At 40.0% G+C, this 22758-nt stretch overlaps 4 protein-coding genes across 4 annotated transcripts in view; 2 read left to right on the top strand and 2 right to left on the bottom strand.

Annotated features, from left to right (window-relative positions):
• The first annotated feature begins 634 nt into the window (after nt 1-634).
• Nucleotides 635-4132, top strand: LOC134745337 (uncharacterized). Its single transcript, XM_063679352.1, has 6 exons — nt 635-820; nt 990-1061; nt 1247-1621; nt 1962-2035; nt 2327-2520; nt 3819-4132. The coding sequence occupies exons 1-6, from the start codon at nt 728-730 to the stop codon at nt 3995-3997; spliced, it is 987 nt and encodes a 328-aa protein (XP_063535422.1). The 5' UTR covers nt 635-727; the 3' UTR covers nt 3998-4132.
• LOC134745338 (translin-associated protein X) overlaps nt 4121-22758 on the bottom strand; it is a 92545-nt gene continuing 73907 nt past the window's right edge. Inside the window, exons 2-7 of the mRNA XM_063679353.1 lie at nt 9020-9094; nt 8719-8953; nt 8404-8545; nt 7167-7326; nt 6511-6630; nt 4121-5357 (exon numbers count right to left, since the gene is read on the bottom strand). Coding sequence (XP_063535423.1) covers nt 5176-5357; nt 6511-6630; nt 7167-7326; nt 8404-8545; nt 8719-8953; nt 9020-9032 — 852 coding nt within the window. The 5' untranslated portion in view covers nt 9033-9094 and the 3' untranslated portion in view covers nt 4121-5175. The remainder of the gene's footprint in view (nt 5358-6510; nt 6631-7166; nt 7327-8403; nt 8546-8718; nt 8954-9019; nt 9095-22758) is intronic.
• On the top strand, nt 9371-12207 carry LOC134745336 (actin-related protein 2/3 complex subunit 1A-B). The gene is made up of 3 exons (XM_063679350.1): nt 9371-9585; nt 9665-9746; nt 10903-12207. Exons 2-3 carry the CDS (start codon nt 9674-9676, stop codon nt 11952-11954), a joined length of 1125 nt encoding a protein of 374 aa, XP_063535420.1. The 5' UTR covers nt 9371-9585; nt 9665-9673; the 3' UTR covers nt 11955-12207.
• LOC134745335 (brefeldin A-inhibited guanine nucleotide-exchange protein 1) lies at nt 11966-22485 on the bottom strand. The gene is made up of 3 exons (XM_063679349.1): nt 22116-22485; nt 16796-21639; nt 11966-12994 (listed from the first exon to the last, which is right to left on the bottom strand). The coding sequence occupies exons 1-3, from the start codon at nt 22237-22239 to the stop codon at nt 12851-12853; spliced, it is 5112 nt and encodes a 1703-aa protein (XP_063535419.1). The 5' UTR covers nt 22240-22485; the 3' UTR covers nt 11966-12850.

Genomic DNA, 22758 nt, shown 5'->3' with positions numbered 1-22758 from the left:
CACCCATAAGTAAGAGCGAGAAAGCGATATCTCTTTCTCGTTCTTACTTATTCGTGCGTCACACAATGACCTTGGTGCGGTGCGATGGTGTGTTACGACCTTAAGAAAAACGGGACGTCACTACAGTGTTGCTACTTTTTAGGATTCCGTACCCAAAGGGTAAAAATGGGACCCTATTACTAAGACTCCGCTGTCCGTATGTCAGTCAGTCTGTCACCAGGCTGTATCTCATGAACCGTGATAGCTAGACAGTTGAAATTTTTACAGATGGTGTATTTCTGTTGCCGCTATAACAACAAATACTAAAAACAGAATAAAATGAATATTTAAGGGGGGCTCCCATACAACAAACGTGATTTTTTGCGTAATGGTACGGAACCCTTCGTGCGCGAGTCCGACTCGCACTTGGCCGGTTTTTTAGTTTATACTCTTTTTTCCCAGACTGTATACGTCTATAGGGCCCTCCACACTCATGCGCGAAGCCGCGAACGCGAGTCTAGTTCGCTAATCAGCGAATTGACTCCACACTCGCGTTCGCGGCTTCGCGCCGCGTAGTCTGGAGCGTACGGATCGATCGATGATCATCACTTTTTTTAACTGGTAACCCCACCACAGAAACGTCAAGCAAATGTGACTTAAATTTAGTTCGTTAGTCGTCTTTGTTATCGATATTTATTATTTCCTATGTTTTTTTATTGCTTTTAATTTTTATTTATTCATTTAGGAAATGTTTAAACTAGTGCGTATTGATACAGAGGAACCGAATGAAATTCAGCTTCCGGCAGGAACGTATTTAATCGGTAGAGATAAATTAATTGGAGTAAGTTTAGCACAAGTTTTTATTATTATTTATTTATTGTTGTTTTATATACTTTCAACCCTTATTCTCTATTTGGTTACTTAGCTTGCTTCTTGCAGTGCCACAATATAAATAGCATAGGTACAATTAATTCATAGATCAATAATAAAAATGTCCTTTACCTTTTCAGTTTGACGATAAACGATTATCTTACAATCAGGGTCTCATAATCGTTAAAGAGGATAGCGTCACTATAGAAGCGGTAAGTAAAGAAGTACTGTAAGTACCTACTGCATGTAACTTTCACGTGTTGCATACATAAATTTCAACTAACTGGACGTAATCGTGTAAGTATTTGATATCTTGATACAAGTGGCTTTGAGATTGGTCTGTGGTTAACACATTTCCAGTTTACTAACATTTTTATCTTGTTCAATTTTGTTTCAGTCGCAACGAAAAATATACCTAACTAAAAAATGTTCCAAAGAAAAGGATATATTAAATAAAACTTTCAAGACAACATTAGAATTTGGTGACCAATTTGGGTTTTTACAAAACTCCTATTGGTTTGAGTTACAAAGTAATGAATCTAGTCAAAGAGCAGTACAGGAAATAAATGTAAATACTTGTGAGAATTCACCGCACTTTACAAAAGAATCAGTGGTTCCTAAGAGTCCCTTAGACAATGAAAAGCCGAAGAAGAGAAAAAAGGGAGAATATGAGAATTATATGAATGGGAAATCAAAGAGAAGAAGGAAAGAAGAATCAGAGGAAGAGGTGTCTGACGAACAGTCCAGCCGGGGGTCTGAGAGTGATAAATTGGTAAGTTTTGTATTTTGTTTCACAAACATTGCTTGTATTATTTTGTTTTTCTTTTCACTCAGCAAACCACAGCTCTTTGGACGTACAATTGCCGGATTGTGCCTCCCCAAAAATTAATACAGATATTTCATTATAATCCTACATAAATTATTCTAAATAAAAAAATAAAAAATTGTAGTCAGTAGACCCTAGTCCAGTAGGCACTTACTAGATAGTAGTATCTGCATGAGCTATCAACTTTAATCATTTTACAAATAGAGTTATGCCACACATTGCTTTACATGTGTGTAGAAATATATCTCTTCTGCATCTACTTTTAATGCTAACTGTTTTGTTGTAGAATGGTTCTAAGGAAGAGAACAGCCAGCCTGTCTCAAAGCGTGAACGATGCGAATATGGAGGAAATTGTTATAGGTAAGTAATTATATGTTATACAAAGTTCTCTTGAGAATCTTGAGATACACATTATTTAATAAAATTAAACTAATTAATAAATAACTTTTGTAGAGCCTAGATAGGTCTTATTTTCAAGCACCAACAGTGCTAAGCTCGCCCACATACAATGAAAGTGCAGCACCACCTTTAACCGTTTATCTCATCACGCATCATTAGTAAGAAAAAAAAAATGCTCCAAGACAAGTTTTAATGTTACTATGATTCACTTCAGTTTAAATACAGTTATTCAAATTGTTATCTACTTCACAGCCTGCGCGCGCTCCGTCCCAACCCTGCGCATAAAGTGCACATAGCCCAGTACTCGCACCCGCGCGACGATGATTGGGGCACCAAAAAGATATGTCCGCTGGGCATCAGGTGTGAAAGTCGGGACGCGAAACACTTCACGAATTACAAGCATCCGACAGAGTATATTAGGATTAGGAAATATCGGCCAGGAAAAAGTAAGTGACACTTAATATTGTAAAATAAAACTATGAAAACGGATTATATCGCGTATATTGAATTTATAATACATCCCGACGTTTCGAACCCTTTACAGCGTTCGTGGTCAACGGGTGACTGAGGAAAAATTACAGTGCAAAAATACCCACATACTAAAATAATGAACAATCATAGACTATAAACTTTAAGGCTGGTTGTACATGCAAAATCGGTTCATAAGGCTAGTTATACACTACAATTATTTTCAAGTAAAGATATATATATATATATATATATACGCGATAAAAAAATAATCCGTTTTCATAGTTTTATTTCATGAGTAACTATCGCGGTAACCGAAGACAATATTACTTAATATTGTAGTTTTTTTTATACTACGTCGGTGGCAAACAAACGGCCCGCCTGATGTTAAGCAGTCTTCGTAGCCTATGTACGCCTGCAACTCCAGAGGAGTTACATGCGCGTTGCATGTGAGTTTACAGTAGACTTATATTGACCGGGATATAGACCACGGTCACGGTCTATATCCCGGTCAATATAAGTCTAGTGAAACTAACCGTGAATCATTCAAAACTCTAAGAGTTAACAGTAGTTGCTCAAATAGGCGTTTAAAAAAACTAGGTTGAAGATGGCACGTTAATGAAGTGATTAGAGCGCTGTGTGCAGGCGTTGGGACCCGAAACATGTCAGGAAGTTCGCGCATAGAACATCTCAGCTAAGTAAGGAAACACTCATTGTACACTCAGCAGTAGCAGTAGCTTCTAAACGGGCCAGGGCTATAACCGCAAAATTCGTAAATTTCGAGCAACTATCTCTGTCAGTTTTTAAGCCTTGAAGTAACAGAACAAGATGCCCGATATTACCGAATTTCGGTATTCGCGGTAGGCCGTCAGGTGTTCAAAATGACCTTAATTTATATTTATAAACATAACTTTATCCCTAAGACAATAAAAGCATGTGTAGGTATTTTTGAACAATGAACAACTAAACCTTAGGGCGTTGGCACACTGGCGATTTACGAGAGCGAGTTGAAAGCGAGCGACGATATCGCTGCAAGCGCGCAACGATATTAAAAGCTACTGAAAGCGATCAAATTACAATTTTTAAAATAAAGGAAATGCAGAAGTAAATTCGAAATTTAGTAGTCCATGAGTCCACCGCTTTATTAAGAAATCTTGTGAGATCCTCGAGGTCCTTGAATTCTATACTGCGTCATTAAATTCGAAAAGGTTATATTAATTATACGTATCAAACAAAAAATTCAGTCTAGTTACACTGTGTTTTTTTTCCTTTTTAGATTCCTCAGACTCTGATTCCGACAGCAGCCAAGAATACCGCAGTGATCGCTTGCTAAGAACCAAGCGGGAAAGGAAAGCTCCGCCTAAGGAAGATCTAGAAGACCTAGAGGGCTCAGAATGTGAAGAAGAAGATCCTTTCGCGAGTGATGGTAGTGAGGACTGGACACCTGAACCATGAGGAAATAAAATTTTAAATCTTGAATGTAATTTTTTAAACTTTTTTACGCGCCAGGAATTAATTATGTCTGTGATTGCATTCCACCTTCAACTAGGTTTAATTAACGTTTTTGTACAATAAAAGTTGTGATATATATTTAGTTTTATTTATTTTAATTTCACATACCAAGTTTTATAAACTGTAATCTTAAATAACTACATATCAGTATCAGTCACATCATGAAATCACTTTCTATCACTTTTCGATAGATGGCATAGACTCGCAAAATAAGATGGTGTCCAACTTCTGGCTATATTTAATTAGCTAGAATTTACAAAAAAAGTCACAAAATCCAAATTTTTCTTAAAAATACACAAACCTACGTAAAGTAGTATAAACAAAATATTGCAAGTTCAGCTGAAGTAGACAGCGTTGTTCGGCGGTATTATTTTGTGGCTTAGGTATGTTCAATTGCTTATCATTAATATTGAAATTAACACAAGGTATCAATTATTATCAAATTGACTACTATCATTTGCTATCATATTATTGTTAATTATCCTTTCAAACTCTGAGGCCGCGGACACAACGCCAGCGGGCAGGGGAGACGAGCGGCATTTTAAGGTTGATCATACATTTGTCTCCGTTCCATGCAGACAGGAATATCGACGACAGATAGGAATGATTCATATGAATATCCCATCTGGGCTCGGCGCGGACAAATAGGAATATAACCCGCGGAAGATGCTTAGCGGGCAGCGGGGCGTCCATAGATTAGTATATGTTATTACGGGGCGTCGGCCTCGTAACGCTGCTCGTCGCTCCGCCGTCGCACCCAGACCCGCAAAACATGGCTGCCACCGCAACACGTCACGTCAGCTAAACATGACTGCCACCGCGACACGTCACGTCAGCTAAACATGACTGCCACCGCGACACGTCACGTCAGCTAAACATGACTGCCACCGCAACACGTCACGTCAGCTAAACATGACTGCCACCGCAACACGTCACGTCAGCTAAACATGACTGCCACCGCGACACGTCACGTCAGCTAAACATGACTGCCACCGCAACACGTCACGTCAGCTATACATGACTGCCACCGCAACATGTCACGTCAGCTAAACATGACTGCCACCGCAACACGTCACGTCAGCTAAACTTGACTGTCACCGCAACACGTGACGTCAGCTAACCTAGTAAAACCCCTCATCTTCGTCATGTTCCCGCTCCCAGCGGTCGGGCGCGGGCAGCAGCAGCGGCGCGGGCGCCTCGCCGCCGCGCACCGTGAGCGCGTACACGGCGGCCTCCACCTTGGCCACGCTGGCGCGGGTCGTGGATGTCTTGCGGGCCAGCTCGCGCCCGCCGCCGAATAGACCTGCGTTAAAAAGCAACAAAAAAAAAGTCAATTTAGAAAGAAAGAAAAAGCATTTATTAGCACAACATAACATAAGACTAAAACTAGAAATAATTACACCGAATGAGGTTGCGCTAAATGGTCGTCACTCAGCTTGGTGTCACGGTGTGAGCCAAACTTTCTGTACGTGGGAGAGATAACAAGTCGGACTCGCGCACGAAGGGTTCCGTACCATTACGCAAAAACGGCAAAAAAAAATCACGTTAGTTGTATGGGAGCCCAACTTAAATATTTATTTTATTCTGTTTTTAGTATCTCTTGTTATAGCAGCAACAGAAATATATCATCTGTGAAAATGTCAACTGTCTAGTAGCTATCACGGTTCATGAGATACAGGCACAGGCCTGGTGACAGACGGACGGACAGTGGAGTCTTAGTAATAGGGTTCCGTACTCAAAGGGTAAAAACGGAACGGTAAAAAGTTAGGCCGCGGGCTGGACGCATGCTCCCGCGAGCACCGAGGCAGATAGAGGCTATGCCTGTATAGCGCTCGACCAAATATGACGACCGGTCTGGCAACTATGCAGGCAGGGTCACTAGTGTCACTATACCCACTAGGGTATAGTGACACTAGTGACCCTGCCTGTGAAGCCGATGGTCCTGGGTTCGATTCCCGGTAAGGACATTTATTTGTGTGATACACCCTCCTTGATCCTGAGTCATGGCCTGATGGGGTTTTCTATGTATATAAGTGCAAATTTTATTTATTTATTTAATATGTATATAAAAGGCCTTGACTTGCCGTTAAGCATAGAAACAAAACATCCTATCTGTCCCCGCTAGAAATGGTGTTGATGGCCTTCCGCATCAGTTTTCCTGAGCATTTATGGACCATATATTATTGCAACGAAATAAAGTCTACAAAAGATTAGTTAAGACTGTTATTATTTTGTAATTTTGAATTTTTGAATTTTAATCCTTTTAATTTTTATTTCAATTTTTTTTTTATTTTTTTTTATGATTTAATTGTTCGTTCATTTATATTTTTTGACTTGGTTTATGAATTTTGTGATTGATTATTTTTAATTCTACTTGTAAATAGTGTGTGGGTACATAATATGGACTATTTGTCTGCAATAAACGATTACGATTACGATATTATCAAATCACTCACCGCAATAGCCTGTGTACAGATCGCGCACAACTTGACAAGCGTAGAAGCAATCCTCACTGTCCCCGCTAGAGATGCTGTTGATGGCCTTCCGCATCAGTTCCCCTGTTAGATCTGCTACCCCTGAAAACAAAAATATTAATAAGATATAGTCTCTTCTCTTCTTCCTCGCATTTTGCCACGGCTCATGGGAGCCTGGGGTCTACTTGACAACTAATCCCAAGAATTGACGTAAGCACTAGTTTTTACGAAAACGACTGCCATCTGACCTTCCAACCCGGAGGGGAACCAGGCCTTATTGGGATCAGTCCGGTGTCACGATGTTTTCCTTTACCGAAAAGCAACTGGTAAATATCAAATGATATTTCGTACATAAGTTCCGAAAAACTCATTGGTTAACAGAGTAAAAAGAAATAATCGTTACATAATTTCGATATGTCAGAAGATAAAAGTCATATTTTTCTTAATTCTTTTTTAAAGTAGACCTGAACAATGGGGAAGGCCGTAAAAACCAAACATGTATGACGCTCTTGACGTTCAAATTGCCTTTTTCTTTAGCTTAAAAAAATTAAGATAATAAACATTTGTTAAGATCCGAGATAGAACTCCAAGTGTACTTCTAGTCCTGGTTTAGACTATAGGATATGATTTGTAAATACCTAGCATGTAATCATTGTATGTGAGCATGGTGACCACTGTCCGCTCCTCCTCCGAGTCCTTAGCAGCCACCATATATGTCAATTGACTCTGCACTTCCTTCCATGATATGATCTCCTTCCGCTCCATGAGAGTGAAGAATGTCCATGCCTCTATGAACTCCTAAAATAATGTTTAAAAATATTAGGAAGACTTGGAAGCTTTGATATTTTTATCACATTCAAGAATAATAAAGTAGGTTTGTATGGAAAATTCCATGCAAAAGCACCATTTGGTATTCTAATTTTGTTTATCCCAATTACAGTAGTAGAAAATAATCCATCATATTTGTATCTGCATATTCTTTTTGGTCATTTCTCAAAAACGGCTCTAGCGATTTCGACGAAATTGTATGAAAAAGACAATTCGATCTAAACTAAACGTCACTGAAAAGGTCTTCCCTCAGATTGATGGCAGTTATTATTGAAATTTAGTTTAAGAATTTCAATTTGAAAATTGAAGTATAGTTAGATAGTATATAGTATAACCTATTCTTTTAGGTATTTAAATAGTCACCATAACCAATTACTGCTAAGCCATATAACCATTTTAATAGTGCTCTCACACTCGCAGGTATATAACATTGTACACGCAAAATAGGCGCCAGTCGTCGAGTTGCGGAAAATCGCCCGAACTACAATACAATAACATTTTACTACCACTATCATTGATGGATGTAATTTAGCGAAAAGGATCCATCCTCTAAAATTTGTCATTAAAATGAATGACTTTTCTTTTTGACAGAAAGATCAACTTCTATTTAAAGATTTTTGTGGATCCTTTTCCCTAATGGACCGCAAACTTCAAGCCAGGCGCAAATTTCGTCAGTCATCACCTCCCGGGCGAAAACTCGTATAGTGGTTAACGGCTATGTATGATGAACCCTCGTGAACGTCATCTGCCGCTCCGTTGGTGGGTTGGGTATAACTGCCAAATATCTGCGAGACCGAGCTTTGCTCGGAAAACATATAAAAAACCCATAAATGCGCGTTTTCTCAGAGATAAGGCCTAGCTAGATCGATTTTACGCCTCCGAAAACCCCCATATAGCAAATTTCATCAAAATCGTTTGAGCCGTTTCCAAGATCCCCAAAATATATAAATACAAAATTGTTTGTTTAAAGGTATAAGATGTGGGAGCACCATAACTGAGATTTTGAGATACCTGGAACATTCTGAACAATTCTAAAACTGTTTTTACCTGAAACCCTGCAGTTACAGCTCTACCATGCAGATGCGCTGGGCTGTCCTCAAGCTCTACACGAATAGACTTGAGAGGCCCTTGGATCAGCTTCTGAATTCGCTCCTTAGCCTCTTGGAGAACTTTCTCTGCAGATTCTTTGCTGAAAACAGTTTATGAGAAATTAGTGTGAAATTATTTGTATGAATGAAATGAGGTAATCTATAGTTTTTTTTTATTCAGATCATAAAGTAATTAATGTAAACAGTAAAGCAATTTGACTTAATAAATTACTACTACCATTAGACTAAATAATATATAAACAGGTAATCTTACGTTATAGAAGAATGTAGGAGAAAGATAATCCGTTTGCTCTCGATGGTGATATCCCTCGAAAGTTTGACGAGCCGCTCGTGGCGGTCCTGGCGCTCCGTGAGCTTCTGCGCCGTGGCTTTAAACAGCGCCAGAACCGGACTATCCGCTGGCAGAGACTCCGCCGTCTCCTTGGCCACGGAGGATAAAGTGTGGTTCTGGTTGTGGTGATGATTGCGGTTCCCACGGCGATTTCTGCCTAAAATTAATGTAATTACAAGCTTGGCACGGCTCTGCGGCTTAGCAGATGTTGGTTAATATTTACCTCGTCCTGACATTCTATTGGAAATTTATAATATGTGTTAGGAAGACCAAAATAATGAATATTTGACAACTTTTCACAAATTTTGGTTTGGTGCCCGCTTCGCTAATTTTTGACAATTATATTTTTTAAATAAGGCTTGCCATGCATTTATTTTGGTCAGGTCAGACCATAGACAATTCACTCTCATCAGAGATGCTTTATTTTTAGTGATGTACAAAACCGTCTCCTATCGTTTTTTTTTGTCTATGACCAAAGCTGTTTAAGACAACATGTTTGCAACATGTATAAAAAAATGCGAAGTGATTCGAGGTGACGTTTTTATTTACATTTCTAACAGCTCAATACTGTCATGATAATCGCCGAGTTGGGTGTTTTCGTCCGGTGATTCAGATTTTAAAATTTCTCATTATTATTGCATTTTCTGCTTGTGACTTACTTCATTTAGTTGTTGGTAGTAAATAGTTTTGAGGAAATTCGTGTTGACTGCCCAGAGTCCACGAATTTCTTATCTCTACAACACCTTTGCGGGAGTGTCGATACTTCAGTGTTTCCTGTAGAAAGTTGAGGTAAGAGACGTGAAAACAAGTCAACGCATTGATCTAAGAGTTCATAACGAAAATTATAAGGTTTAATATCTAATTTCAGGCCGCTAGGATGTCTCAGACGCTGACTTTCGGTGACTCATGCGCTCCGATAACTTGCCATGCATGGAACAAGGATAGAACTCGTAAGTGTTCGTCGTTATATACTCGCAGTATATCTTCCTGTCAATAGATTTAGAAAGCTTGTACCTATTTATAACACAAAAATAAGACTACTTGGATAGAATAGAATAGAATATTTATTGCTCTCATGTTGGCCTCAGCTTTATAAATAATAGGTACTGGATTTTTAGTAAATAAATATTATAGGGACATTCTTACACAAATTGACTAAGTCCCACGGAGGCTTGTGTTATGGGTACTCAGACAACGATATATATGTATAAATACTTAAATACATAGAAAACTCCCATGACTCAGGAACAAATATCTGTGCCCATCACACAAATAAATGCCATTACCGGGATTCAAACCCAGGACCATCGGCTTCACAGGCAGGGTCACTAGTCACTACCCACTAGGCCAGACTGGTCGTCAAAAATGCAGCAGTGGACTGGTATTCCTTTTCAGCTCATCTTGCTGTACAGAATTATTATATTTAATAAAAATTGGCCAGTCCTTGGTCCAGCTACAGATTTGTAAAAGAATAAATCTCACAGTTCTAACACCTACCCAAAGCCCACCCTGAGTGATGAGCTTCAAATAAGGACAAATTTAGGGAAAACCCAGCTCTATTCATAAGGAAGAACCACCCAGCCACTGTCATATGCCTAATATTCAATCAGGAATTTTCCTTCCTCATAGAAACAAACAGTTCAGCAACAGCTTTTGTCAGTTAATGTATTTATTAAATACCACAAAACCTGTGTTTTAAGAGTGACCCATGAAACCATAAACACAAGGAGTGACAAGAAAAAGTTGATTCACCCATGATGATTGTGTAGGGTTGCCCATAAAACAGGCAGGCTTTCACATTCATTCAGCCGAATTTCCTGGAGTTGGACCTGGTGTCTGGGCAGCATTCCCACGCTATTCTCCTTTAGTGTACTTATTTTCCTGCACTATGGTTTGCTTAATATATTCCTCACCTCACCTCAGCGAGGACAGGACAACAAAGCACTAAGCAGTACCTATTGGTAGCAGTTTGTTTTAAACAGGAGTCCAAACTCCAAACTTTGTGACTTGTGGGCCACACTACAACTAAAATAAATTTGTGATGACAGAATTTGGAAGCTAAAAAAATAAAATAGGATTCTTACATGCATCTTTGTTCCTCTGCAGAAATCGCGTTCTCTCCTAACAACAATGAGGTCCATATCTACCAGAAAGACGGCAATGATTGGAAGCAAACCAACAACCTTGCTGAACATGACCTGAGGGTCATGGGCATTGATTGGGCGCCCAACACCAACCGCATCGTCACCTGCTCCGTCGACCGCAACGCATACGTATGGACCCAGGGCGAGGACGGCAAGTGGACCACCACTTTAGTACTTCTTCGCATCAACCGAGCTGCCACTTGCGTAAAATGGTCTCCGATGGAAAATAAGTTTGCTGTCGGATCTGGCGCCCGTCTGATTTCTATTTGTTACTTTGAGAAGGAAAATAACTGGTGGGTCTCTAAGCATATCAAGAAGCCTATCCGTTCTACCGTGACCACTCTGGATTGGCATCCAAATAATATTCTGTTGGTTGCTGGCTCCGCAGATTTTAAGGTGAGGGTGTTCTCCGCTTATATCAAGGACATTGAAGACCAGCCAGGACCAAATGTTTGGGGTACTAAGCTGCCTTTAGGCCAGCTTCTTGCAGAGTTCCCTAATTCTCCTTCAGGCGGAGGCTGGGTCCATAGCGTATCGTTCTCTGCTGATGGCAACAAAGTGGCCTGGGTCGGCCATGACAGCTCAATCAACGTCGCTGACGCCAATCAGAAGAAGGAAGTCATTAAACTGAAGACTGAATATCTGCCATTCTTGGGATGCAACTGGGTGACCAACAACTCCCTTGTGGTGGCAGGCCACAGCTGCATTCCTCTACTCTACTGCCATGATGGGAATGGATTGAAGTTCGTTGCCAAGCTGGATAATACTCAGAGGAAGGAGTCCGGAGGGCTTTCAGCCATGAAGAAGTTCCAAAGTCTTGACCGGCAGGCCCGGATTGAGACTAATGACACTTTCCTGGACTCTATCCACCAGAATGCTATAACTAGCATCAATTTGTACAAGGGCACAAAGGCTAATGCCAAGAAATTTAGCACATCTGGCATGGACGGACAACTCGTCATCTGGGACTTGGACTCTCTCGAGAGGTCCATTGAGGGTCTGAAAATCCAATAAAACGACACCAGATTAATGTATTATTTTATTCATAGGAATAACTATAGTCGCGTGCGAGCTCTGAATAACTCCGTCAGAAAATATAATATAGCATGAAAAGCGTGGGAACGAACGATCACAGTCAGATGTCTAGACAAACAAGAAAAGCAGCGTGAATTCAGCTCCCAGACAATAAAACTTTCAAATATACAGAATAACACAATAATTTATAGGTACAACAGCTTCTATAATACAATTTAAATTTTCAACTGTCGGTAATGAAATAATTTATATAAATTAGACGTAAGACTACTCCCTATTTATAATAGATCACTTTTAATACTACTGAAGTACCGTCAATGTCACATTAAAATTTAAGAATCAACGAAACAGTATCATTTTTAACATCGAAGTAAACCTACAAAAATATAAGGCCATTTTGTTTACATTCGTAAACTTCCGTCACAGATATCATAAACAGCAGAAAATGTAGTAATAAATGAATATAAAATTTAAAGATTATTGACGCCCATTTAAAACGTTTCTCCAAACCTTGGTCAAATAAGTCATTCAAAGTTCTACAATAAATAACGAGTCACTAAAAAAAATCTCGTCTGTTGTTTATGATATCTTACATCATCAATTCATCACGACGTTTATCGCTGGCATTATTCCTTTCCTCTCATATCTGCTCTAAATAAAACTGTTATGATAATTGAAAGTAGAGAGTATGTGGTTGCTGACAATAGCACTAGATGGCGTTGGCCATTGGAATTACGTGCTAGAAGTTCTCAAGCACCCAAGGTTTCGTTGCAGGATTTTCTTTGACTTCAGCACTGTATCACGTCTACTCTTAAAACACCAGCGATAAACAGAACGTGTCAGCAGTTTCGTCATTCGTCGCTAGGTGTCACTAGCTACTGCGCGCGCGCCTCGGTTATGCTGAACACGGGCCCTATGCGCAGGAACACACGACGCAGCACTGATCGCAGCTCAGGCTTCACGTCGAAGCATGTCACCTCGCAGAGCAGAGGGTAGTAGCGAGACACGTGGGCTGCGAACTGGAATAAAAGAGAAATATAAGTTTTGGCAGTCGTGACGTCGACTAATAAGACTATACTCCGTATAATTTAGAGGATAGTCCTATAAAAATTACATCTACCCTTTTTCAGGACACTGCTGAGAGGGACAGAGAAAGGTAGGTAGTTATACATATGTTGTTTCCCTGTTCCTCTTAGCCAAAAGATGGTAGAAAGTGACCTGTGAAAGGATAGAAATAATAACCTCTTTGCAAATAATTAGGTAACTCTAAATAAAAATACACAGTCTAGTTGTTATTATTACCCACAAAAGGCTATTATTGGTCGACTAGGGCACATTCATTCACGAGTGTGTTCATTCCAATGGGGTTGGCCGGTCAAAATAATTAGCAGATGGCGCCAGCATAGCTTGCCCTGTCAACCCCTAGATTTGTGTCAAATTTTTGTTTTTTTAATGCCCTGGATGCCAGCCCTTTAAGCCAAATCTCATAGAAAAAGGGGCAAGCTATGATGGCGCCATCTCTGCAAACCATTGACAGTTGCCAATCCCATTGCTCACAGAGGATTTAAAAGTAACTAGTGTATAATATAAGCGAGCTCACCGATTACCTACGTATAATTCTAAAATCTGATACCTACATAGATCATGAAGCAGTAATTAGAGTAAGAAAGTAATAACCTTAGGTATTACAATCTCACTTTACCAGATAACTGCTCTTGTAGAACCGTCACTGTTTCTATTTTTTTTTTATCTACTGGTTTTTAACAGATCACACTATGGTAGTTGCCAGTGAAATCCACTCGCCATCGCTTAACCAATGGCAATGCAAGGCCAGGGATTCCAATATCTTATTCCATTCACAGTCCACTAGAGTTGATTAAACGTGCCAGTGGAGCGGAACCTATGAGACAGGCATGGACGAAGCGAGAGTAAGTTGGGTAAGCAATGTAAGCATGCATAATGTCTCGACGACCATCGCACACGCAGATGATTTTTTTTAGCAATATAGCAGCGTAGGTATTTTAAAAGGTGTTGCTTCTCGCGTATGGTAATGGTTGCTATAGCAAACGAATCGAGTACAGTCAAGGGCATAAATATATACATTAGACAATAGTCGTGTTCACATATTTTTGAGCCATTTGTCTGGATCGATATTTTTGCCTTCGACTGTACTTACACGGACCAGTATTCATGTGACGTTGGGATCTACCGCGAACATCGAAATTGATAGTGAATGAGATGGAGTTAGGCGAATCAACATTTCTGTAAGGGTCGCAGTTCTAACTTAACCTAACCCACTTTTCTGGTAGTAATTAGTATTTAGATTCTGTAAGAGTCGCAGTCCGCACTAGGGTTGCCACCTTTTTTCTTTACACAAATAGTATTTTTGTCAAAATATTGGAAAAATATAGTATTTACTGGGAAAATTAAAAAAAAATTAGGACGCCGATTTGTGGCGAATTAACCCTTAAATGCATGATTTTTTGTATAACTTTTTAATAAATTGAAATAGACGTGTCATGTTGTATAGATTGAGGGAATAATATTTTGGATAGCTGCATATTGAGCCACGGACCATCAAATATACGATGCATATATACATCATTATGCATTTAAGGGTTAAAAATCCAATTCGCATACGGTGTGATATCGGTGACATTTGTATAACCCTTTCTTGAGTTATGAAAATATAGTATTTTTCGTACTATATTGTTTTTGTATAATATATAGTACAATTGACTACTATATATTATAGTATGGGTGGCAACCCTAGTCCGCACTGCATTCCCCGTTTGCAAGCTTGCGGATAGGCGCCCTGGAGATAAGTATACCATATTCACGAGCTCTCCGATTGTATGCGAGCGATTTTAATTGAGTTCATTTTTGCTAAGAAAATAGAGTAGTACATACTGTCCGCGCGCGAATTCCGTGCACGGCTGAGGAATGTTGGGCGTCATGTCATGTGGTGTCATTTTGTACGTACGGGCGCGGCGCACACACGCCCCACTTCCTCGACCTCCGAATGCACGGAATTGGCGCGCGGACATTAGGTACACTCAGAATCAAAAGTAGCGGATCAAACAAGGCGTCAAAAGTATTCCATTCTGTAACAGCTTAACAAAAAGTGATGGTTTTATATGTAGCACAATGAAGACTGTAAAATATATACTTTTGAACGTGAATTTTAGAGATTTTTTCTATATTTGGAAAAGTTATCCGGAAGATACCTACCTACCTAGATACCTTTGGCGCGTTGTTTTATCCGCTACTATTGATGCCGACTGTCAGTGGCAGATTTGCAGCCTTGGCCGCCCTAGGCCCCAGGCCCCTTATTAAGTACTAGCCCCTTTTCTCAGCACCCTTCTATATAGACTGCCGCCCCTAATATCTAGCCGCCTTAGGCCCGGGCCTACTCGAGCCTTAGTGCAAATCCGCTACTGCTGACTGTACGTAATAAGGCAAATCCAATTTGGATACGGGACCGATATTGCTAGTAATGGCAGATGGCGCGTATAACCAGACCAAAATCAAACAAGGTTTTGTTTTGTAAACAAAAAGAAACAATGAATCCTCACTTGTTAATACATATTCACTGACGTGTTGTTTTTATCGGACCGATGCGCTGCAATAAGCCATACCGCTTTAGTCTCAGGCTTATATTGTTTGTAGATCAAACTGCGTCACAATTTATTATGAGTACAGAGTCATTTATGTTACGAAACCTGCTGCATTAGGCTTGTGCCTTTGGCTTAGTAGGTGTACGGTCGATGTCAAAGATATTTTAACAAATTTGCATCTTACTCCGATGCAATAAGGCGAATAACATACAAATATATTAAAGATAATTAATTCGATGGGTTGCAATCAGGAAACAGAAAAAAAGCTATAAAATAAAAATAGCCGTACCCGCAAGAGCTATTATCCTTAAAGAAGCGATTCGCCAGCAATCTTCAAACATTACTAGGGTACAATACAACTAGTAATATTTGCTGAATTAAGAGTCCCCGGCAAGCTCGGCCGAATTTCACCTTCCCATACAAACGTAGTTTAGTTCTCCTTTTAAAACTACGTGTTGGATTGTAATGAAACTTTGCACACACAATGACATGAGGTATATCTAGGTCTGTAATTAATTTATACATATAGCTCTAGTTTATAAAACAAACGAAATAGAGCAAAAACAAGTTCTGAAGCTACATAAACTAATTACAGACATAGATATACCTTATCCTATTGTAAGTACAAAGTTTCAGAGCAAACTAGCTACTCGTTTTAAAATAAGAGCGTAACTACGTTTGTATGGAGAACCGAGCTTGCCGGGGACCCTTAAGCATTTTATTACAACGCCTTATAAAATGATCGGACTCGAAAGTCCCGAAATAATAGTATAGAATATAGTATCCTTAAAACATCAATATGATGATGAAAATGAGATGTTAACAAGTTTATTGAAATTAGATATAATATTATTATCTACTTTAGGCATTAATTAGGTTTTATGCTCAGATCGGCGACCACGAAGCTGCACTAGCTGGTATAAGATAGCGGATAAGCCAGAGATAACATAATTATCTATTAGTTTAGCTTAGCTACACTTAGTACACTTGCTACGCCCAAGTAACTTTTCAACTATAATCAAATTTATAGTAATCCCCCCCAGAAGTATTTTGACTAGGATTAAAATTTAAATAAAGGAAGAACGGTTAATTAAAAACGCGTGCTTATCTCACTCATACACTTTAGCAGGGTCTGTTCTGTAGTCTCGATCGCGCGAAATGTTGTATCTCGGAAGCCTTATATTATCAGATTAAAGTACTCACCCTTTCATCAGGCATCTTCAGTATTCTCGTCAGTATTAGCAGCAGTATAGAGGTCCACGCGTCGCGATGTGCCTCGTGCTGTAGCGCCGCGAAGTACTCCAGCGCCTCACAGCACACCGACAACAGCAGCGCCTGCACAGGACCCGCGTGCGATCGTCTGGACTCGTCCCCGTGCATCTTGAACAACACCCTTAAAGCACAGGCCAAAGACTGCGTCTCCTGCTTTAGCATATTAGGTTTGACTGAACCTTTAAAGTTCGCTTTCCAGAGAACGTTGCGCTGGGCGTTGTTCGTGTTAAACGTCTTTGCGAAACGATGGCTGCAGAGCAGACATTCGACTAGTCGTAGTAAATGCGGAGAGCTTAAAAGTCTGTACATTCCTTGCTCTTCTCGCTGGCAATCTTGGCCACTGCCCGGTGCCCCACCGGTTAGTTCTGCCGCTGCTAACGCCAGCGTTTCTGCGTCTTCTTTCCGAGATGTTGCAGGGTAGAAGACTATATTGTCTATGGTTTGAATCAGCTCAAGTTGGACCACGCATTTGATTAAAAGACTGTTAAATACGCGGTTGCTGGAACGCGCGTCGTCCGCTTGAGGTTTTTTAAGTATTCCGCGCGCGGGCGCCTCATCTTCATCTTCAGGTTTCCACGTTAACAGTGCAGAGGGAAGCGTGCTGTTGAAAATATCCAACATAATTTGGCAGGTATTGCTCCAAGTGGCGTCGTCGAATTTTGTTCCATTGGAGATCACTAGGTTTTCTAAACAGTTGGTTCCTGAGCGAGCCAGTTGCTCGTTGTCTTGTTGTACACACCAATGTAGCTGAGCGTATAGTTGCTCGAGTAACAACGACCCGAGAACGTCAAAATATTGTGTGAACACATCTACAATAGCGTATAGTGCGTGGTTGCACGTCGTCGTCATCCACTCGTTCTTTTCCAACTGGTGTTCAGGCAGCTTCATGTTATCGAAGATTCGGAACAAAATGTTGAATAAGTCTCTCCACCAGTGCGGACGGAATGATTCCCCGTGGGTTTTGATGATTTCAAAGAGGACGGTGAGGCCTCGCGTGCGGACGTCCAGTTTACAGCGACTGACTACGCAGGAAAGCGAGAACAATAGCGGGAACCAACCGCGGAGCCATACTCTATCTTCTTCGGGCGCTCCTTGCTCCCCTTCAAGTCCTGTATGCTCCGCGAATAGATGTGGAGATGCTCCAACTGCCGTCGCGCACGATCTTACAAGTCTTATAGCCTCCATAGACGTGTCAGGGAATTTAGCATTGCAAGCGAATTCTGACAGGCACTTTACTGCGTCTTGGAATGAATCTATCATAGCTGAGAACTGCTTTTCATAGAGCTCAGTTATTATTTTCCCTGTAGTTTGGAATGCTAAGTCAACTATCGCTTCGTCTTGATCGCTTGCAGCTAAATGGAATACTGAAAAAATGTTCTTCCAACCTGATTTGATATTGGGAGCTTGGGAATTTACCATTTGGGCGATGCAACGGACTACCATGTCTCTTATCGTTGGCGAATTATTCTTTTTCATAATATGTTCGAACGGCCTTAAGAAGTCTTTTTGGAATTTGAAATTGGCGAATTCGCCTTTTTCTATGAATTTCATGGACAGCTGTCTTAGAGAATCTACTGCGAAGAAGGAAATATCTTCGTTGCTACTGCAGCCGACTTTATTAAAGTGGTCGCCCAGCACTTGCCAAATACGAGACCATTGCAACCTGATTCTGCCCATGTTGTAGTAGGAGATTTCGACAATTTTCTGGAGGGAGAACATTCGAGGGTTTGTTGGATGGCTCAATTCGTCCAATGACACTTGACAGAGTGCTTTAACGAAATCAACGATAGCGTTTCCGTCAAGCCTGGTAGATCCAGTAAATATTCTGTCAACTGCGACCACCACGCTCTGAGAGCTTGTTTCTCCAATATGTTCTTTCACACTCGGGTCTAAAGACATAAGACCGAATTTTAGAGAATCTGGTTGAGGTTTAATACCAGAGCTAGACAAAAATTGAGGTCGCACTCCTGTGCCTATGAACTGAGCTAATTCTAACTGAGAAATGCATTTGACGACGTCCAACCAACTCGATCCTAAGTAGTTTCCATCAGTGTGCGCCACTGTAATCAATGTTTTTATTGTGTCTATGTTCTTGGCTTTCATTTCTGTGATCGGTGAGTTCGCGGTCAGTAATGTGAATCGCGCTAAAGCTTGTACGTAAGCGTCTCTTTCTAAAGACATGTGGAAAATGCAGGCGATGCGAATAGCACAGCGGATACCATCCAAACATAGGGAGGCTATTTCTGGATCGTCACAATCTTGGAGTCCCACAGAAAAGGCGGCCAGGAAAGGAGTCCAGGCCATCTTGAACATTGGTCGTACATGCTCGACATGCTTCGCGGTCGTAAACGGTGTCTGAACGTGGGAAACAGACTCCATCAAATTCTTAGCGGCCGTAGAAATTTGCTCCATCTCCATGTTCCAAATAAACTTGCGTTTCTTTTCATTAGCGATCATATGCTTGCCCGGCTTAGATGTGCTCTTCATTTTAATTTCATGGCCAGCTATTTCGTCATAAATCTGCGATAGGTATTCACGCGGCAAGTCGTTATTGTCGCTTATACCGCTATTCAGTTTGATGTATTGTTCTTTTGTCATTTTATTCTTTACTTGCGGCGAGTGCAAATCAGTTGTTAGCATTATAATGGAAAACGCGAGGACGTAAACTGTGTCCGCGCTCATGAATAAAGTGTTGCTTGGGTTGCATTCGCAATAGCGTGATGCAAATTTTTCCATAAGCCTGTCGATTTTTTGGGCTTCGCCAGGGAGTCGGAATCCTTCTAAGAAATGACGAAGACCCGCCACAATGTCCATGTTTGAAAAATTAATGGAATCAACGTAAGCATACATAACTTCTTTGGAATGATCGTCGTTTTCACCTAAGAATTCTCCAACGAACGTTTTATCGAGTCGTTCGTCAGTTAGCAGCCACTCTGCTATTTCTTTAGTAGAGGTTCCCAACAAATTTTGTTCTTGAAGGAAAGCGACGCCCTTTTTCGGTTTCCGATTAAACAGGTCTATGCCTGTTTCCCAAACTTCCTTCTGTTGTTTTAATACTTCAAACTGTTCAGGGGAATCTAAGGTTTCCCTGTTTCCAACATTGCTGGATCCTGTTGAGACCAAGCTAAGACTAGATCCTCCATGTGACTTGATGCTGTGATGGTCTATGTCTTCCTTTACTGGTTTTTCTCCCAGTGTTGTTTGAAGATTTGGGTTAATATAAAGCTCTTTACTCCACTCTACCATACACTTTAGTATTGAAACGAGACACTCCAATCCTCGGATACGCATCGATTTCTCTTGGTTAGGTGTAGCTCCTAACTCTAGAGCTTGTCTGCCTTGGGCTATCTTTGAAACATCATTGACTAGTCTTTGGAATAAGTTAGCGGCTGACAAATCACAGTCATAGTTGACGTATATATCTACAACACTCTGTGCATCGCCGCAAATCCTTGTCAGGGCTTGGATAACCATCCATTTGTGTTCGAAAGACGAACTTGATGTCTCCAATATATTCATAAAAATCTCCTTGAAAAATACTTCAATTTGCTTCTTAAGATGTACTTTAAAATTCTGGAGTAGAGCCAAGAAGATGGCTAATGACAGTTCAAATACTTCAGGTACCGAGCTCACTCCATTTTTAGACAGAGCTACGCAAAGATACTGTTTTATAGCAGTGATAAACATTTCATTGTTTCTGAATACTGGACCAGCATTTTGAAGGATAGATAGAAGTAGGTGTAGAGAAAGGATTTTAGATCTCAGTTCATGTGATTTAGGATCAGGGGTGCCTTCAGGAAGGGGTTTCATGGACAACTTGCAAAGAGCTCTGAAAACTAGGAAGGCATCTTTTTGTAGGATGTGTGTAAATTTAGCTGTGACGGAATTATCATTTTCTGAAGCAACATCTACACTTTCTTGAGATGGTATCCTTGTCATTGAAGATTCTGTTGGTGCTTGACCATTACTTTCGTGGGATACACTGCCACTGTCTTGAGAATCTGGATTCTCATTATTTTCAGGACCATTTTGACTGATATCTTCAGCTGATTTTTTGAATGCTATTGTTACAGCATTGTCAATGACTGAGTCCACAATTTGCTTAGCAATAATCTTGGCTTCTAAAACATCGTCCATACTGTCACTTGGGCCTGGTGTGATACTCTTATTTTCTTCACTGATGTGATTTGATTGGTCATCAGTTACAATACTGCCATTGGGAACTTTATGATGTACTTCAGTAGTTTCCGTTTCTAGAGCCTGGTTTTCCATTTTAGTGAATATGACATTAAGCATTTGTGTGAGGGTCGCACGCGCTGTAGTTTGATTAATAAGATTCTTACTTGCTAAATAAATATTATAACAGGTTCGGACGGCCAGGAGGACTGTCCCTTCATGAACCTCAACATGCTGGCTTGTGATGACGGTGAGGAGAGCTTTAATGATCTGAAGTTGAACTCCCTCATCAGTTTGAGGGCCAGTGAAGCAGCCACAGATTGTCTCCACAATGCGGTCAATTAGCAACTTTCTTGGTGTTGTTGAATCGGGAACATTTCCTGTTAGATGACCATAAGCTATTAGTTTCTGGAGACAGTCAAGAGCCGTGACCACTATCCGGGATGCTTTGCTCTGGCATGCCAGTTCAAAGGGTAAGAAGTATTTTTCAGCTGTAATGATGTTGGATGCATCATTTTTGGGCAATGGGAGAGTACCTGATGTGGGACTCTCTGTAGTCTCTGGTTGACCTCCATTTTTTAATTCTGTTTTGATTTCCTCTGTAACAAAACAAATTCATGTGTACACTAAAACAATTATGACACATCCTGTGTTTGTTGAATAAATCATGCAATAATGATTTAAACACACAGTTTTATATATTCAGAGCCATCTTAGGAGTGACATGAGCTCATACATGTTTAGTTGTTAACTAATTATCTTACTACAGATTGTTTATTGCCAGTAAACATAAACCATTATAAACCAATTTGAATAGGTCTACATTAAATGAGCATCGCATATTCAAGTGTTTCGAACATAAGTAGTAGATAGATTATATTCCAATGACTTTGATAAGGTAAGCAGGTACCTCCCACCACTTTCACTCCCAAGGTCGTAATACATTTACTAAATTAATTAGACCATTAAAATTCCTCAAGTGAATATATTGTGCTAACCTAATTAGCGCAAATAAAATGCCCGTCTCTATACAATAAACCGATACGGGTTCGACAAGTGACAATTCGACACTTACCTAAAGCCACTTCACAGGACTTCTTTAGCTGGCTGTGATAGGACCTTTTTATGTCCTTATCGGCTAATATTTTCTCTAAAGCTCGTACTATAAACATTTCTTTAGTTTTCAGGTTGGTTTGCATCGTTATTTTATTAGGAAGTCACTCCATTCGTTCCACTGGAATCGACTTTGATGTGCGGTGATTCTGTTGATATTTACATAACTCTAAACAGGCACTATTGTATCGCGTTCGTAGATTTATTCACTCCAGTTAGAGTAGCAAAAATGTAACATTACAAAACTTTATGCAACAAACGATTTACTTAAAATCATTTCGAGACGGAATCTACGATTCCACAGTACGATTCGATTCACACCTCATCACAAACATGTCAAGTCAATTAAGTTGCGTTCAAGCTATTGAGTGTTTATCGATATGTATAACTTACTCACTACTGTTAAAAATAATTTATATTTATACACAGAAGTTTTAATCATGTTAATAATTTATGTTTAATTTTAGTTTTAGGTGGATATGATATAGCCTAGGTAATTTGAATATTAAATATAATAATATACTGATGTGAACGCATCGTTACGTCGTTAGTTAGCGTTTTGTTTTTCATAAAATTGTGTATGAATACATGTATTTTGACATCAA

Source organism: Cydia strobilella, chromosome 11 (assembly GCF_947568885.1).
Source record: "Cydia strobilella chromosome 11, ilCydStro3.1, whole genome shotgun sequence".
Taxonomy (NCBI): Eukaryota; Metazoa; Arthropoda; class Insecta; order Lepidoptera; family Tortricidae; genus Cydia; species Cydia strobilella.
This window is presented reverse-complemented; position numbering and strand designations above follow the sequence as displayed.

Coding starts and splice junctions, on each gene's coding strand:
- LOC134745336 (XM_063679350.1), top strand. CDS start 9,674: ATGTCTCAGACGCTGACTTTCGGTGACTCATGCGCTCCGATAACTTGC. Junction 9,747..10,902: donor ATGGAACAAGGATAGAACTC/GTAAGTGTTCGT, acceptor GTTCCTCTGCAG/AAATCGCGTTCTCTCCTAAC.
- LOC134745337 (XM_063679352.1), top strand. CDS start 728: ATGTTTAAACTAGTGCGTATTGATACAGAGGAACCGAATGAAATTCAG. Junction 1,622..1,961: donor GGTCTGAGAGTGATAAATTG/GTAAGTTTTGTA, acceptor GTTTTGTTGTAG/AATGGTTCTAAGGAAGAGAA. Junction 2,521..3,818: donor GAAATATCGGCCAGGAAAAA/GTAAGTGACACT, acceptor TTTCCTTTTTAG/ATTCCTCAGACTCTGATTCC.
- LOC134745335 (XM_063679349.1), bottom strand. CDS start 22,239: ATGCAAACCAACCTGAAAACTAAAGAAATGTTTATAGTACGAGCTTTA. Junction 21,640..22,115: donor GTCCTGTGAAGTGGCTTTAG/GTAAGTGTCGAA, acceptor GTTTTGTTACAG/AGGAAATCAAAACAGAATTA. Junction 12,995..16,795: donor TGAAGATGCCTGATGAAAGG/GTGAGTACTTTA, acceptor CTTTTATTCCAG/TTCGCAGCCCACGTGTCTCG.